General features: G+C 43.0%; 1 protein-coding gene across 3 annotated transcripts in view; it reads left to right on the top strand.

Moving 5' to 3' along the window:
• The window catches only part of LOC146798519 (ephrin type-A receptor 4-B-like), a 239,340-nt gene that overhangs the window by 173,164 nt on the left and 49,647 nt on the right, over positions 1-16,529 (top strand). For all 3 annotated transcript variants that reach the window (XM_085625810.1, XM_085625812.1, XM_085625811.1), the window contains 3 exons: positions 400-738; positions 14,378-14,587; positions 15,064-15,159. In XM_085625810.1, the coding sequence (XP_085481936.1) occupies positions 400-738; positions 14,378-14,587; positions 15,064-15,159 (645 nt within the window). The remainder of the gene's footprint in view (positions 1-399; positions 739-14,377; positions 14,588-15,063; positions 15,160-16,529) is intronic.

Genomic DNA, 16,529 nt, shown 5'->3' with positions numbered 1-16,529 from the left:
GTGCCCAAGCGTCATGTAATTATGGCAAACATGCATTCGGTGGTGTAGCAAGGGAGATGGGGGCGGCCCGCACAGGGTGGCACGAGTTTTGGGGTAGGCACCCCCCCCCCGGCTTTTACATTCACATGCCGCGGCTGTGGGTAGCAAACACAGGGACCTTCAGGGGCAGCACAAGGTCTAGCTACGCCACTGTATGCTTCTTTCAACATACTTTTTATTGGGTTTTTGTAAAAATAATCTTACATCATCTCTGTGAGACAGTTTCTAAGGTTTATTAATGTACTTTAATTTATCAGTAATATCACCACTGTGGAACAGTGCTCTTGTTCAGCTGTGATGCCATCAAAGTACAACAGGCATTTCCTATTTTACATTACAGTTATGTTCCTTTCCTTTTAGAACCTCCATCTGCACCGGAAAATGCTGCTTTCACCATTAACGGTACATGGGCGATCCTTACCTGGGATCCACCCCTGACTTGGGATCAGTGGCAGGGCGGGATCTTCCAGATTGACTGTTCTTGCCACTCGAGGGGCAACACAACAACCTGGCATCCCTGTGCCAACCTCACCTATTCTCCTGGGTGGACTGGACTGTCACAGGGCCCAGTGACTGTAGGGAGCCTGAAGCCTGGTATAGAGTATCGATTCAGCATTGAAGCCGTGAACAGGGCATTTCATCACCTACACCCTACAGACAAGGCGTCGGCTGACCTGACAGTGTTGCTCCCTGAAAACGGTGAGTAAGAAGAAAGGCAAAAAAGATCACTTTCTAGGGTAGGGTAATGAATCCTTAAATGGCTTGTCCTAGGCTGCTTATGAGTTTAAAGTGCAGTGTTGCTCTAGATGTTTACTCCCTATCATACCTCAATACTGCAATGTCGTTATTGAAATTGATGCATTAAAAACATATGCAATAAACATGAAGTATCAAGAAAAGCTGACAAATCACATCTTTGTTAATCATTTGTCACAGCAACACAATAGCATCCTAGATCCCACTGACGAATGGGCTGCATCTCTTATGCTAGTCCTAGATTTTTCCTTGAGCATCATGCTCAGGGTAGTACTTTTTGCAATGCAGAATGTCTCCTTTTCAACTCCTTTGTAAAATGCATTTAGAATTTTCAACCTATTTTCAAACTGTAGAGTTGAAGTACTACAAAAGCCTCCTTGACAATTTGGGGTAGAGGTGCACTTTGCACAAATATTCTAGGACTGGAGTTAGAATAGTAAATGCGAACGGTCAGTGTCAGCCACACTCTCTGCTGCCCTGAGGGTGCAACTAATAGCAAGAAACAGCACAATGTCTACCTGCAGCATCTCTCAGATAAGGTCTCTTTGAAGAGGCTAAAGTGAATTCTGTACTACATTTTGTTTGATATAATCTTTCCAAACATAGAGTTCTGCTTTTGATAAATCAGTTTCTTTTTTACAAGGAGAGACTGGGTTCTCTGAGAGTCAGTTGTCAGTCAGTTACCTGGAGTAATGTCACAGGCTGATGTCAGACTCAGGGTGTTGAGTCGCAAGGAAGCCTTGAGTGTGATGTTTTACATGATCTCATTATCTGACAATACGACGGAGAGTCAGCAGATGCTTAATACTGCCAGAGGCACTGATGTCAGGTGCCAGAGAGCCCACATTTCACTTACTGTATGTCTTAAGGTTAAAAAAAATTAAATAAAACTACACACTGTACTGAATCTACACTAAAATGAATACTTATGTAAGGAAATGCTTCTTTTTGCATGATCACCCCAAAGTTCTGGACGGATGGTGCTGTTTTTCGACTCTGAGAGTGCACTGTGGCCCGCTAACCAGAGCTCGGTGCCAGGGTTCTAGCCCCTTACAGATGTGTGAATAGGCTACCCCGATTTGGCGTAAACTGACTTACTTATAAGTCCCTAGTATATTGTACAAAGGGTTTCCAAGACATGTAAGATAGAGTGTCCCCCCAGAGCTGCAGCAGTACTTGTGCCACCCTTTGTGGGGAAAAGTTCAAGATGGCTCCCAACCTGCCACTGCAGCCTAGAAGAGCAGTTTTAAACTGCTAGGTCGACTTTGCCATTTAATCCAATGGATCCAAACGCAAAGACCCCACTTCTCTAACAATGTATGCAACTCTCTTCTAAGGAAGGCCGTTGGAACCGTAAGGCAGTGAGCTATATATTATTAAGTAGGACATATGCTTTTACTCTTTCTGATCAAAAACACTTCCAAATTTTTGTTTTGCTGTAGAAAAGTTAGTAGCCCTATTGGCTAACACAGAGTTACCGGCTGACCCCTCAGCCCAGCTAACGTCTGAATGGGACTACTAAAATGGCTACATCAAGGTATCAAATAATCATGGCATTAAACCCTACTTGATGCCCAAGTCGAATTTAATGTCAATCTTAGAGGAAAGCATCTTTTAGAAAGTTGCCACTCTGTAGCCAGTTTATCCAGTGGCCTCACACGGTTGCTGGCCACAGACAGCTTTCTGCCCTCCTGGGGAGTATTGTGAATGACTACCAGGCTTAGATACAAAGATATCCTGCTACAGAGGGAGGTGTTACATCCCCCTTGCAAGACGCCACTCAGGATGTTGCCCCAAAAGGCAAGCTTCAAAGGTACAGCCGCCTTTGGTGGGCAAATGGCATTCACACTCCAGAGGGGTTATCCTTTTTTCAGGTATACAGACTGGCAGCAGAAACAGAGAAGGGAGATCAGTGCCCCAACTGGTTTTCCTGTGGGTTTGTAGTCCACTGGTAGCCACACCTGTAGGGTGGGGTACAGAGCTCCTAACATCCATAGAAGGGTTTAGCCACCTTGAGAGTGGGTAGAATAGTACACCCTGGGATTGCTAGATGGCAGACTTAGCCAGACATCATCACAGGATGGGAAGAAACCTAGTAGCCCATTGACTAGTGACTGCATCTTCCCCCAGGTTAGTTACTGGGCATATATATGGCACCCCTGGCACCCCTACCTCCCATCACTATGGAACTGTAAAAGGGGCCGAAGAAGGACTGCTCTGCTGAAACCCTGGACCTTGCAAAGAGAGGCTGCATCTACTGGACTGCACCTGCCGCACCTTGGGCTAGTGAAGATAGGACTGTGCCGTGGCTCCTGGCTTGAAGAAAAGTCACTCCCAAGCCCCAGACCAAAGAAGAGACTCCAGGGGTCAGTCGACTGACCCCCTGGACCCAGCATCAGGGCCATCAAAGTTGACGTAGCTCAACTTGGCTAGTCAGTAGCCACTCCTAGAGTATCTCTGCCGACTGCTGCTGGGCACCCTAAGAAACCAATCCTCGATGGCCAACAGTTACACTTGAGTCTGCCAGACTCAGGGGTCTCATCTAAGTTCAAATTGGTCACCCAAGATCACACTAGCCTCCAACAAAGGATACCGCTGGACCCGCTGTGACTGGAGACTGGTAGCTCAAGAACAACTGGCCTTCTACTGGCTCAAAGAGAACTTTGAGGGACACCTACCTTTATGACCAAAGTCGTCCCACTTAACCCGTGGACCAAGGAGTAACTGCAAGGACACCCGCGTCGACCGACATGCAGCCAGAGCATCCTCTATCACCTGTATCCTCAGCATCAGGATAACTCCATTAAAGTCTATGGTGATCGTGATGTAAAGTTTAAAACTGGACTGGAGAACGCTTTGGTGATGAGATAACTGTCCAAATACTCCTTAGTGACACCCCAGACCTTCTCCCTGCCGAATTTGGTCATACTGGTTGGACTAGAGTAGGCGAACACAACTCTTTCAAACTTTTTAAAAGCTTCCAAACTTTACAGTTACCAAAGCTTGTTTGCCGTTATGATTAGGAGAAATGAGATTTACGTTCTTTAAAAATCTATACCTCCAGGAACCTTTGATGGGTTTTGCTCGTCTTGGTCTCGAAAAATTGATAAAAATGTAATCTATTTATATAAATTGGTGCCGGAGTTATTTGATGCTATGTGACTTGCTTGGTGCTCTCGAATGCTTTACACTATTTACGTAGTTTAAGCCTTCCTGCTGGAAGCCACAGGTACCCAGGATTGAGCTAAAGGTTTTGGAAACGAGCCTGACTGGAACCAAGACAGTTTTTGTGATTGTATTATAGTGTAAGTTTGCACAGCCATACCATATATTACCCCCAAATCCCCACACTAAAATACATCTTCTAAGAGCCACTTGCAAAGCCAAAATGTCTGGCTTTTGTTAAGGAAAGCGATGATAATGTTTGGGCATCATTGCTTAACAGAGGGCCTCTGCTCAGCCATGATGCCTAAGATAAGCTGTATCTTCAAAGAAGAGAATAAAGAAAAGGAATCAGAAGATGATGTTTACTAGGTCAGCTGTGAACTTAAACGGCATACATAGCAAAATGTTTTGCAGTGGATACTTTTGACAAAAGACCAGTATTTGTGCTGCATCTTTATATAAAATGTATATACGCACAAAATCCAACTTTTAATTTTGACAGCGATGCAAACCACATGAATGTGCAAGGGTGATTACTGAAAAGTACTGGGCCTTAAACAGAGGCTAAGGCATCCAAACAAGCCATGCATAATACATTAAAATGTCATCCTATCTGCAAAGTAAATCAGAAACACACACTCAGTCACAAGTTGCATGTCATGCAGAAGAATTGCTTGATAAACCAACCTCACCAAAATCTAATTTGATCACAAATGGATCACAAATGGAACAATGTAACTACGGTATCCTGGTTAGCGATCTATTGTGGTGGGAATTAAGAATGCATCTCGGAATGTCCCAGTGTGATTATTGTATGAGCTTCTCAGGTTTTAAGAAACGGAGCGGCAGTTGATAATTGGACATGTGTGGATGGGAATGTATGACGTTACTATACCATCCAATTTCCCTCAGTACGTTACAACGCGGACGTTACATCTTCCGCGTTGTTACCGCGCATGGTTTTACATCGCAAGTCGTTTCTACGACTTGCACTAGGTTACGCGCTGGACTTAGGAATAGTATAAATTACTATTCCTACTCCAGTTAGCGCAACAGCAGGGAATGTGTTGGATTTAAAATCCAACACATTCCCTGGTGTTGCGTGCCATCTAGCTCAAGTCGTAGAAATGACTTGTGATGTAATGCCATGCGTGATAACAACGCGGACGCTGTAACACAGCGTTGTAAATGCTGTTTCCTGTGGATTGAGTTATGTAAGAAATATACATATTTACCCATTTTAATTATGGGTCCTTCTCATTATCACATTGATATGCTACACGTGGCGTTTCTGGCACACTTTCTGCATTTACTCAACTTCAACAATGTACCTTCATCATGCCTCTTGCATTTGTAAGGGCTGTTTTCAAAAACCATATTCTGCACGGATCTTTCTCAACAACTCAAAGTACTGTGCCCATCGTGAGTACACGTTTTCTCCTGTCAGTCCTTACATCACCTACATAGTGTGAGACTACCGACTGCTCTCGCCACAGGGGTTTCTCTGTTTAAAAATTCAGCTGTGCTCTCATTTCATAGCTCATTCATTTCCACCCACAATTTTCACCTTGTGATTTTCTCCTCTCCATAAGTCACTGTAACGACAATGGATGTATATGGCAAACATGGAAGCATGCCTGTATTACTAGCATATCGAACTCCCCGACAGGCCTCTTCAGCGACAACAAAAGAATGCACAGGCACACTCTTCCGTGCAAAATGCGGAATGGCACCACTCAGTTGTCACCTGGTTCTGTGCAACAGAAATGGTGGTGATTCAGCTGTGGCACTTGTAATACCAAGTTGTGGCTGATGTTATTGGATCTTGGGGTGGAGTCAGCATTAGTGAACTTTTTGTAAGTTTTGCATTGAAATCTAGCTGCGAAGGTACGTTTTTCTCCTGGCAGGTGAAACAACTGATGATCTCCCTCTTGCTTGAGGGGTGTGGCAAGGATGCATTTTGACCCCATTACTCTTTATTATTTATATAAATGGACTGTGCCCCTCTGTGATCAAAGCCTCTAATGATATCCTAAGATTGCTCATAAACAGGCATCGCCTTAATATATGCCAAAGTTACGCTACTAGTGGCACGGAACCCGAAAGCACTTCGGGCTCTGGTTGAGTCTTTGTTTCTTTAAGAGCAGCCTAGATTGTGACAAATCTTGGGGAGTCACATAATATGGCATGTGGGCCAGGTAGGAAAAATATTCCTAAGCTTATAATAAATGATCCTTCGCTTGGTAGCGTGAGATACTTCAGCTATTATAGGGATCACTTCTAGCTCTACGGGATCTTGGCAACGCAGCTTAATAGTTCACGCCTAAAGCTTAGGATGGCTAGAACAGTAGTCAATCTCCCTGGGTCCTTAGGAAAAGGGACCATTCCCCCCTTTAAACATATACAACCTCCAGTGTGTTTCCACCACTCTGTATGGAGCAGGGGTTTGGGGCACCACAATGCCAGCTCCCTCCAAGCTGAGGAAAATAAAATTTGCCGGCGGTTACTTCATCTTCCCCCCTCCAGCTCACATTTTATTATGAACTCTGAGCCTCCTTGATGAGGGCGGTGCTTCATGTCACCATTAATTGACCTGCATATAATATAGTGACCGAATGTACCAGTACTGCCAGGTTTTTAGTAGTAGTTTAATTTTGTATTACTAGATTGTATTTTTTCCTCAATTGATCATGTTTGGTATTGAATGGATTAACAGTGTTTGCTGGATGCTCTGAGTGCTTTATTTGGAATTTTAAAATCCGCTTGTATATCTTTCATGGCTAATCCTGGACGAATAAAGTTATTAATGACTGACTGAATGATTAAAGCATTCACATTAAATGACCCACAGTATCTATTCATATAAACATGGTATTAACAATGTAAAGTCATATAAGCCTGCCAAAAACACAAGCAGAACTATATACTTTTACTTAAATGAATCCTCACTATAATAGTATACAAGAATAAACTGGGAGCACTTATCTTGAGTGCCAAGCAACAAAGAAAGAGGCAGCAAGATGGTGTCTCCCAGCTTGAAGGACATTTAAGGGCACTGATTGGTGGACTGAAGGGGCGATCCGATTGTGAGGCTCGTGGGATATGTAATGTTTTGTTGGTCACACTTGTTTTATTATTGGCTGCTGTTTTAAGTCAGTAAAGAAAGTGAAGCATAATCCGAATGCTCCGTCCTGGAATAGAATCCACTGCTGCACATGCACACAGTTAAGTAACCTATAGTTGGCGAACAAGTATAGGGTGGATCTTAGTTATGGGCGAGATTTCCTACCTCTGCTTTAGAGAGGTGCAGTACTATTTACCATGAGAGGCTGAGGCAGAATGAAGCAGTATCTACTCTACTATGAGCCATGCTGTAATCTTGCACCTAAAGGTAGTGGCTGCCATTGTATGAAATTACTACCCTGTACTTCGATAGCTGCCAAGTTTCTCACGGGCCACTGCCTACTCTTAAAAAGTGAAACAGTAACGTTTAATTTTTCTTTTTTAAATGCAAGCCATTTTCTTTTAAGGTAAACGGGCTGCATGTAAAAAAAAACTGCTTTATTTAAAAAGCAGTCGCGAACATGGTGGTCTTCTGACCCCAGCAGGCCGCCATCCCTGGGAGTGCTAGCCATTTCCAATGGGGTAGTAAAGTGCACCTGTCTCATGAATATTATTGAGAGAGGCAATTTGTAACCCCATTAGGAATCGCAAACAGTGTCTCAAACACTGTTGTAAATTCAAATTTGCGAGTCTCAAATTGCAAATCGCAAATTGGAAGGGTCGTACATCTGGCATTTAATCACTAAAACATCTAAACTTCGCTTGCTGACCGCAATCTGTCACAATGCCTTCATCCCCTACTGCAACAAGGTAGCCGGTCGATTATGCCATCTCAGCAGGTTTATGCACCATGCGCATTTCAAGCTTCCATAGGATAAGTATCACCTGCTCCCTACAACGATACAAAGAGTAGAAGCTGCGGTGCCCCTCTCCAATGCAGTGCATTATGTGCTCAGAAAAATGCACATTAACCCTTTCGCTGCGGGGGTAATTCCCCCACGGGGCGGGGGGTGGGTGGGGGTGAGCACGGCGCCGCGGAGCTGGTGACGAGCCTAGCTCGTCATGAGTCACGGTGGAGCTGTGCTCATGACGAGCTGGGCTCTTCACGACTACGCCCACTCATTAATTTGCCCGCACAGGCGGGGAATCAATCGCGCGTTGGCGGAGCGCAGCCGTTATGACGAGCCCAGCTCGTCATGAGCACAGCTCCACTGTGTCTCATGACGAGCTCAGCTCGTCATGAGTCACAGCTCATGGCGCTCATGATGAGCTGGGCTCGTCATGAGCACCGAAGGAGTTAAAAGAATACATCCAGTATTCAAAACCGGAACTCTGTGCTGAAATGTAACCACTGCTGTGTTGCTGAAGAAAAAAGCACGGCCACGTGGGAGGGGTGGTGTGGGGAATGGCACAGGGCAGTACAGAGTATAAGGGTGTTATGCAATCCAGCACTTTACATATTAGTTCAAGATTAAGAGAGAAAACCACAGTCAGGACAGGGGTGCAATGGTGGAGACATGTGGCACCCTGAACTAAATTAATACTGGCTGCTTTAGGACAGCACTCCATGATTTTTACAAACAGAAGGGCAATGGAGTTCTGCAACCACTGCAGGGCAGAACGGAGCTGCCCTACATCTTTGTTAAACACGTTCAGAGCTGAGAATACATTGTGGCACACTCTCGACTCAAAATACAGAGGTTTGTTTTGCTGTCTGCGAAGCTCCCTCTCCTCTGCAGAGCTGCACACACCACCCTGAAAGCACTCAAGCTGTGCCACTTGAGCCGACAGTGTGCCAGGACAACACCAAGATGCATCAAGGAAACCTCCGGTGGTTCCCGCCATCCCTGGCGTTGCCACTCGCAACCGAGCCTGACAAGAAAAAAAGTAGTGCAGTGAAACTAAATATATGGCCACTAATTAAATGATCCATGTAGCAGGGCCAGTCGCCATGGCGTTAACAAAACAGCCACAAGGCTGGACAAATGCGCACTGTTAACCAATGAAATCAATGGAATTTGAAGCATCCAGACCAAGCGACCAATGAAAAAGTGGCAGGTATGTTGAAACTCCACTGAGGGATTACAGCATGCCTGAGCGAGCAGCGCATGCACGCTGACTCTAGGCTCGACCTAAAAAGCAGGTGATACCTACCAAATGCAGGAGAGTTGACAGGAATGAGAAGTACCTAAGGAAACTTTCACAGGCAGTGGAGGGAATGGCCCATTATTTTACATTGAAAACACATTCTTTAGATAGGCTGTTTATCAGATGATTTGTAGACAAAAGATCATAGTTGTACATATTTACTATTATTACCAAATCTAGTACTAATGTCAGTGAGCATGGCTGGGAGAATAGCTTAGTTGAGAATGCAAAACTCCAAAATTCCATGAAGTTTTTATTAACTATTGTCACTTCACGTCGACTCGGATGCCATCATATGTTATGGAGAGAACAGACTATGGCCACATCTTCAGTTTGTTAGACACGGGACATCACATCTCCAGATTACATTTGCATGATTCAAAGGGTCTCATGGATCTCTCAGCGATATCAGCCATTCTGTTTGTATTCATGGGCCTATGATATCTTTGAACATTCTAAGTGGATTCGAGAGAGTTGTAGAGCAGCAGGCGTAGAAATGTTGATTGATGGATGGACCGTCTTTTCATGGAAATGCATGTTCCATGAAAAGAAAAAATGCTAAGAGATATTTTCAAACCGTCTCTACATTCAAAGCACTACAGATTCGGTTGAATGCCCCAGGGATACTATTATGGCCTGAGCCGAGGTACCCTCTCTGTGCATGTCTAAATAACCCCACTGCCCCACCCCAATTCTGTGTGACTTCATCAGCCTGTCCTGTTGTTTTTTTTGGGGGGGGAATTCTTTTTATTAAACATACTCGACATAGAGGTACAGTTTCACTCAGATCTGTTACAGGGAACACAGCAAAACCAAGGTGTACATACATAGTAGGATGATACTTGGAAGTTACGGTGAGGGGGGACTATTGTCCTGTTGTTTTTTGCCCAACAGCATTTTGTACCCGAGGGGCTGTATCACATTATGTGAGCACGGGCAGTAGCCACAGTTTTGGGCCGACTAGTATCTTAAAGGGTTGAAGAGTTTGCGCAGCTCTTTATTACCATCTTCGAGAGTGGTAAATGGTTGCATGTCACAGAAACTTTCAAGGCGTGGGCTGCTTTTGGTTGGAAATTCAGCGGCATTATTTCACATAGCCAGTGCTTGATTTGTAAAAAAATGAAGTGCCAGGGCCCTTCTCGGAAGGCAGCTGCAGCCTGCACCACACATTGCCCCTACCATGCTGCCAATGACAGTACTTACATAACACCTAACCATCACACTCCTACAAGTGTGACAATTCAGAATATTTCAGGCCACACAAAGCTATAATAATGTTGTGAGAGTTTGGTATTATTCATTTTCAATGCCATTTGACTTAAGAAGCACGGCTGTTGTGCTCATCTCATACAGCGCCACCATGTGGTGGACTGTCACTAGAGCCGGTGCTGACAATTAAGCACCAGTGTGGAGCACCAGAAAACACAGCCTCAAATTAAGCACTGAACATAGCTAAAGAAAACAACTGAACATAGCACAAGGGCATAACACAAAGCAACAGAACACTATAATTAAAAGAAAGCATGGCACATCTGAACAAAGCAGTGAGAACAGAATGCAACACTAACCTGAAGTGCAACCAAACATAATCACAGCCCAGTAATGCAGCATAAAAAGACAACAGCACAAAAAAACACACAGCACACATCCCAAGCAAAACAAAATACCACGCTGCAAATATGCACAAGCGTTCTTGTCACATATTGCTACATATACAGAGCTAAAAGGTGTTTAGAGAAAGTATTAACTTAATTGCCCCAGTCAAAAATGTATTGTGATCCAGCTTGAAGATTTGGCTTTGTTTTTCCTATCATAAGTAATATCCTAAATACCCCAGCATGCAAAAAAACCTAATAAAAATCCAAGATTAAAGTTTAAATAGTATACAAAATATGAAACTAATATTTCAGTTTTAAACATTAAAAGAACATCCTTAAGATTACACAACAAACGCAGTAGGTTAATAATATTGTAGAGGTTTGTATTTAGCAATTATCTTTGCATGTTGGTATTGATTAGCAAATAAAGGATTATCAATATAAAAAAAAAAACTTTAAAAAAATCCAAGATTAACTGAAGGTCACACATGCCACGGGACACATAGGCAGTTATGTCCTGCTTTAGTACCACATAAAGACTTAAGATTGAAAAGTATATATTTAAATAAATATGACTGCTGTCTCAGACAAACAAAAGTTAAAAGAGATATTTGAGTTTGATATTACTAATGCAAGTGGCTCAACATGTGTACTAATAACGTACGCCAAAATGTAGGCCACTCACTAGTTTGCGTTCTAGGGCTATCAATTCTGATGCTGCTATTGAAAGTATGCTTTTGGAATGACCGCATGGAAAGGGTTGTTTCCAAAAAGACCAGTACTGGCTGAAGGCATCACATGTGTAAGAGTAGCTTTTCAACAATTTTTTTTTTCGTTGGAGTCTGTACTTTACAAATAAACGACTACAAATCCCAGAAGGCAAAGAAAGAACAGGCTAGATTAGATACTCATGACTGGCATGGCACAATTTGAGATTCATTTCAATATCACAACATCACAGGAAATGAGTTGTACAGCTTAAAACAAGGGTCTCTGGCCTGCTACTAAATGATTATTTTTACAGTACAGGACATCACTTTAAAATATTCATTTTCATGAGTAAAAAAAAGGAAACACCTATACTGCTCAGACAGGCTATTCCAGCCCAAAAGCCAAAATGTGTACTGCCGTGCTCAGTTCGAGCTAAAAAATATTCTCACCATCCTTCTAACTAAAAGTGGCCCTCAGATTCCCCAACATGGCATGTGACTCTGCCTCCATGCACAGTCAGTCTGAATCTTCCCTTAACTGCCACAGCCCTGAAAGCACAAGGGCAACCAGGAAGCTTCTGCAACTTCAAGGCAGCAGAGAAAATGAAAGTCCTAGGAGATGGGAGGAGATTTAAAAAACGAATGCATTCAACAGCAAAAAGGTGTTATGAAGACTAATCCTCATAGTGAACTCAGCCCTCACGTATAGAGTATGTGTCTGGTTAATAATGATGGTTAAATATGGTGCAGTCCGACTTCACCAACATCACTGTGAACACTGGTCAGGTCCCATCATGAAAAGAAGTGGCGGCTGGCATGTACGGAGGGTGGTAGGGTGGGTGGGACATTAAAAAAAAAGAAAATTAAATTAAAAGCACTTACCTGTGAGCGCGACGTGACGGCCTCCTTGGTAGTCTTCTCTCCTCGAGGCAGACAGGCAGACTGGCTCCAAACTCCCAAACCAATCCCAGCGCTGCTCTCACCAGCATGAGAGCAGTGACAGGATTGATGGGAGCGGCCTCACTCGGTGCTCCACAGTCTTTAGGCAGCTGAGTCAGAGAGGTTTAAAGTACGCATATGTGGCCGGCCTTCGTAAGACTGCCGGGCAAAAAGACATGCGCACTTTAAACTGAAAATGCCCTGCTCTCTCTGCTGCTGCCAGTCAGCAGCAGCCCCACCCGCATCCTGATGCTTTGTTCAGCACAGGGTGAAGAAAAATACAATGGTAATTAATTAACTTCATTACCATTTTATTTTTCTCTCTGGGGGCATTTCAGTTGGGCGACTCTCCTCCGCTCAAACGGAGGAGTCACCCCTGATGAAAAGTCCTTGAGGAAATCACAAGAACACAAATAAACCGATATGTAGTACTCCTAGATCCCAGATAAATAAATCTGACGACCTGATGCACTCACCCAAATTGTGGAGCAGGCTTGATGCCTATGTTGCCGATGAACAATCTACAATACATACACCACCTCCAATTACCCGATGTACCGAACTTAGCGCTTCCAGCAATCAATGTTGGGTAATAGGGTAATAGTCCACCTATGGTCTCTGTCTGTTTCTCCTCTCCTCCTTCTTCTATCTCCTTTTTCTTTTCTTCTGTTTTTCTCAACAGGATACTTTCTCAGCTAGGATATCAACCCACAGTTTTGACTCTTGAGCCAGTGCTAGTCCTCTTCCTTGTTAATATTTGTTGTCCCTTATGATGCTGTTAAATATTTGATGTACTTACTCTTTGAACTAGTATGTTTTGTTGATATTGGCTTATTCATACAACACCCCTTGTGATTTCTTACAGTTGTATATGATGAACATCCTGTTATTGTTAACCAAGGACTCAGTGGAGGGGCTGGGATCAGGGGCAGTTAAAAAAATAAATAAATAAACACTTACATGCTGGCTGGCCTTCTGGCCAGCTGCCGCCTCTCCTCGGTCCACTGTGTCCTCTCGTCCTTCCTTCTGCTTAACAGGAAGCAGGATCAGGAAGCACCCACCCAGGCTTCCTTGACCAATCACAACGTTGCAATGCAGCATTGTGATTGGTATGAGTGCTGTCTATCGGTGCTCAGCCCGGGAATGGGAGCCTGGAGCATGTTCTTCACCCAGGCTTTAATGCAGCCTGGATGGAGAACATGCAAAGTGCACATGAGTGTTTGGCTGGAACAAGAGGGCCGGCCAAACATTCATGCTCACTTGGAGTGGGCAAACCACTCCTCCCTGAGCAGGCAGTCCCGCCTGCCCACAAAGCTGCCTGAGCACGGAAAAATAAAATGATAATAACGTCGCATTATTATCATTTTATTTTTCCTTTTTTTGCAGTGCTGCAGGCAGTGGGGCGACGCTCCTCTTACTTAGCGGAAGAGCCACCACTGCCAGGGCTCCTTGATATGCAAGAACTGTCTCACTCCTTTAGGATGCTTCTCAAAAAATGTTAGTGATTTCATTGTTGGATCGAATACACTCATTTGTACCCTGTTATCCCTTTCCTTTTGCTCTCCCTGTCAAAAAACATTAAAAAACTCAATAAAAATGATTTTTAATAAAAAAATCGATACAGTACTTATTTACTCTACTTTAGCCTCTTGTAACCATGTAAGTGTCAGAATAGTCACGATGTCAGTGCATAGATCTTTACAACCATACATTTTAAAGAGACCCAATCCCCATAAAGCAAGCAGCATGTTAGATTTTATGATGTCTCTTCATTTGATGTCATTGCATATTGTTCATGCAGCTTTGTCTACTCACATACCTTTTAAGCATTACTTCATTACTTGTATGGGTATGTTCTCTCAATCACAGATATACATTTGCTTAGGATTCCTCTTTCAGAATGGGCAGTTCTGCCACTCCTCCTAATGCCCACATCTCTTTTGACTCTTTTTTTTATAGAACATACTACAATGCAATTCATGAGTCAGCAAGATCTTCCACAAGGGAGTTTCTCGGGGGTGCTGGTACCCGTGGTGGCTGGATGTCTCTTGGCATTAGGGATCATGGGAGTTGTCATACTCTGGCACATGAGGAAAACAAAGCCATACAGTACCGAACTACAAGGGGCGCATACAGTGACGTATCGGAGAAGGACCGTGGAAGAAACACGTACGTTAATAATGTACCATGGACTTAGTTAATAAATGGATCCTCATTACAAGGGTAGTGGGAAAATCAAAAGACAATGGGGAACACTGTTACACTATCTGGTCAGAATTCTGCATTGCCCAATTGGTAATGGGCAATAACATGGTTCAACTTTTTTGCCAGCAGTTTTAGAGCACATTATTCCTATCATTGCAGTGTTGTACCCATCCAAAAAGATATTTGAAATAGAACACATCACAGATCAAGACACCACTTAGCACTTTCTGCCAAGTATTTGATAGTTCCATAGCCCTTTCTGTCTCTCCAGAAAGTTTGAAAATAAAGTGTCCCAAAACAATCACCCGCCCCGTGCCCCTGCCCCTGCCCCTACCTGGACCAAATAACCTCTGCCACCCATCAGCATGACACCCCAGAGTAAGACCACAGAATACAATATTAAACACAAACATCTCTTCACTTCTCCACTCTTCCTACAGTACAAGTTCTGCCGATTGCCAGCTCTCTGAAGCAGTCCCTCAAAGATTTGGTAGTGGACCGAAACCAACTGACTCTAGGAAGAAAACTTGGAACAGGTAAGTAATGGAGGAGGGACATGACTCATTTTAAAGCAGAGTGTCAGCTTAGGACACAAGGTGGAGATTCACTACTGGTACACATCTTTGATCCTTTTCAGGCTTTAGTTTGTCCATGGGACACTGTAATATAGAAGGCCGTAAAGGGATTTATGCACCACTCATAATCGTTCTGTTGTGAAAGGATCAAAGATAAGATACCTGTTGGCTCTGCTGCCTTTGAATTGATCTCTGAATCCAGTCTTTCTGAGGCTTGTACAGTAAACGGTAGCAAAAGGGTACACAAAGTTATGAGATCAGGTGTCATTTGCTGTTCAGTTATTGAAATGATGACTATAAGTCATATTACAAATATGCATTAATGATGATTTCTAATTGCCAAAGGGGTTATGTGTTTCACAGCATTGTTCAATTATCTTAAGACTGGGCAGACACGTGTTTCCCTCTTGCAAAATATGATGACTTGAACTTTCTTGATGCTGTAGACAAATATGATCATTTAGTTGTATTCTCAGTAAAATTGGAATAATTTGCAATATGCTAAGTGGCAAATTTTCCATGTGTACAAGACATTCAGTGGGTGCTTTTCACAACAAACATGGCGATTATAACGATACTATAGAATGTTCTCAAAGGTGGAAAAGTTATAGTAGTCACATTGTGGAAAGGTAAAAACAACATCTGGTTTAATACTGTGGGGCCTAATCACAAATGCAAATTTACATGTGAGTATATATACACATTTAATATTTCTCTTACACTTCTGAGTAACTTTACTACTTTTGGCTAGTCACTATTTACAATATTAGTGAAAAGTGTAGACATACATGTCCCCAACCCCAGAAATAGGGTGTGGAGTCAGTAAAGACATCAAATATGATTGTAAAGTTACTACGAGTAATGACTCTATGACTGTATTTGATGTTCAACACACTTGGTGGAGACCTCCGGGCAAAGGTTTGTGAAATGCATTTTGCAGTACATTAGTACTACTGTTGTATAGTACTATTAAATATGCTACAAAATGCAGTTTGTGAATAGGCCCTGTATCTTTAACTTTGTATATGTTAAACAATCACAATATTCTCATATATGTAATATGTATAATTTGGGATGAGCAAATGATATAGAAGATTAAGGGGCATATTATCAGCAAGGTTTCCCCCCTTGCCACCAGTGCTGCTCAACAAATATATACCATGACAATATATATCATAAAGGTACCGTAGAGGTGGAGTTAGGTACAGTAAGTCTATAATTCCTCTATATGCACTTAGCTTTTGATATTTTTGTTATCGATGACTTGCTCTCGATATTCTCAAATCACAAAGTAACTATTGTTGATTGTCAGTAGTACTATTGTATATGTG

Source organism: Triturus cristatus, chromosome 9, assembly GCF_964204655.1.
Source record: "Triturus cristatus chromosome 9, aTriCri1.1, whole genome shotgun sequence".
Taxonomy (NCBI): domain Eukaryota; kingdom Metazoa; phylum Chordata; class Amphibia; order Caudata; family Salamandridae; genus Triturus; species Triturus cristatus.
This window is presented reverse-complemented; position numbering and strand designations above follow the sequence as displayed.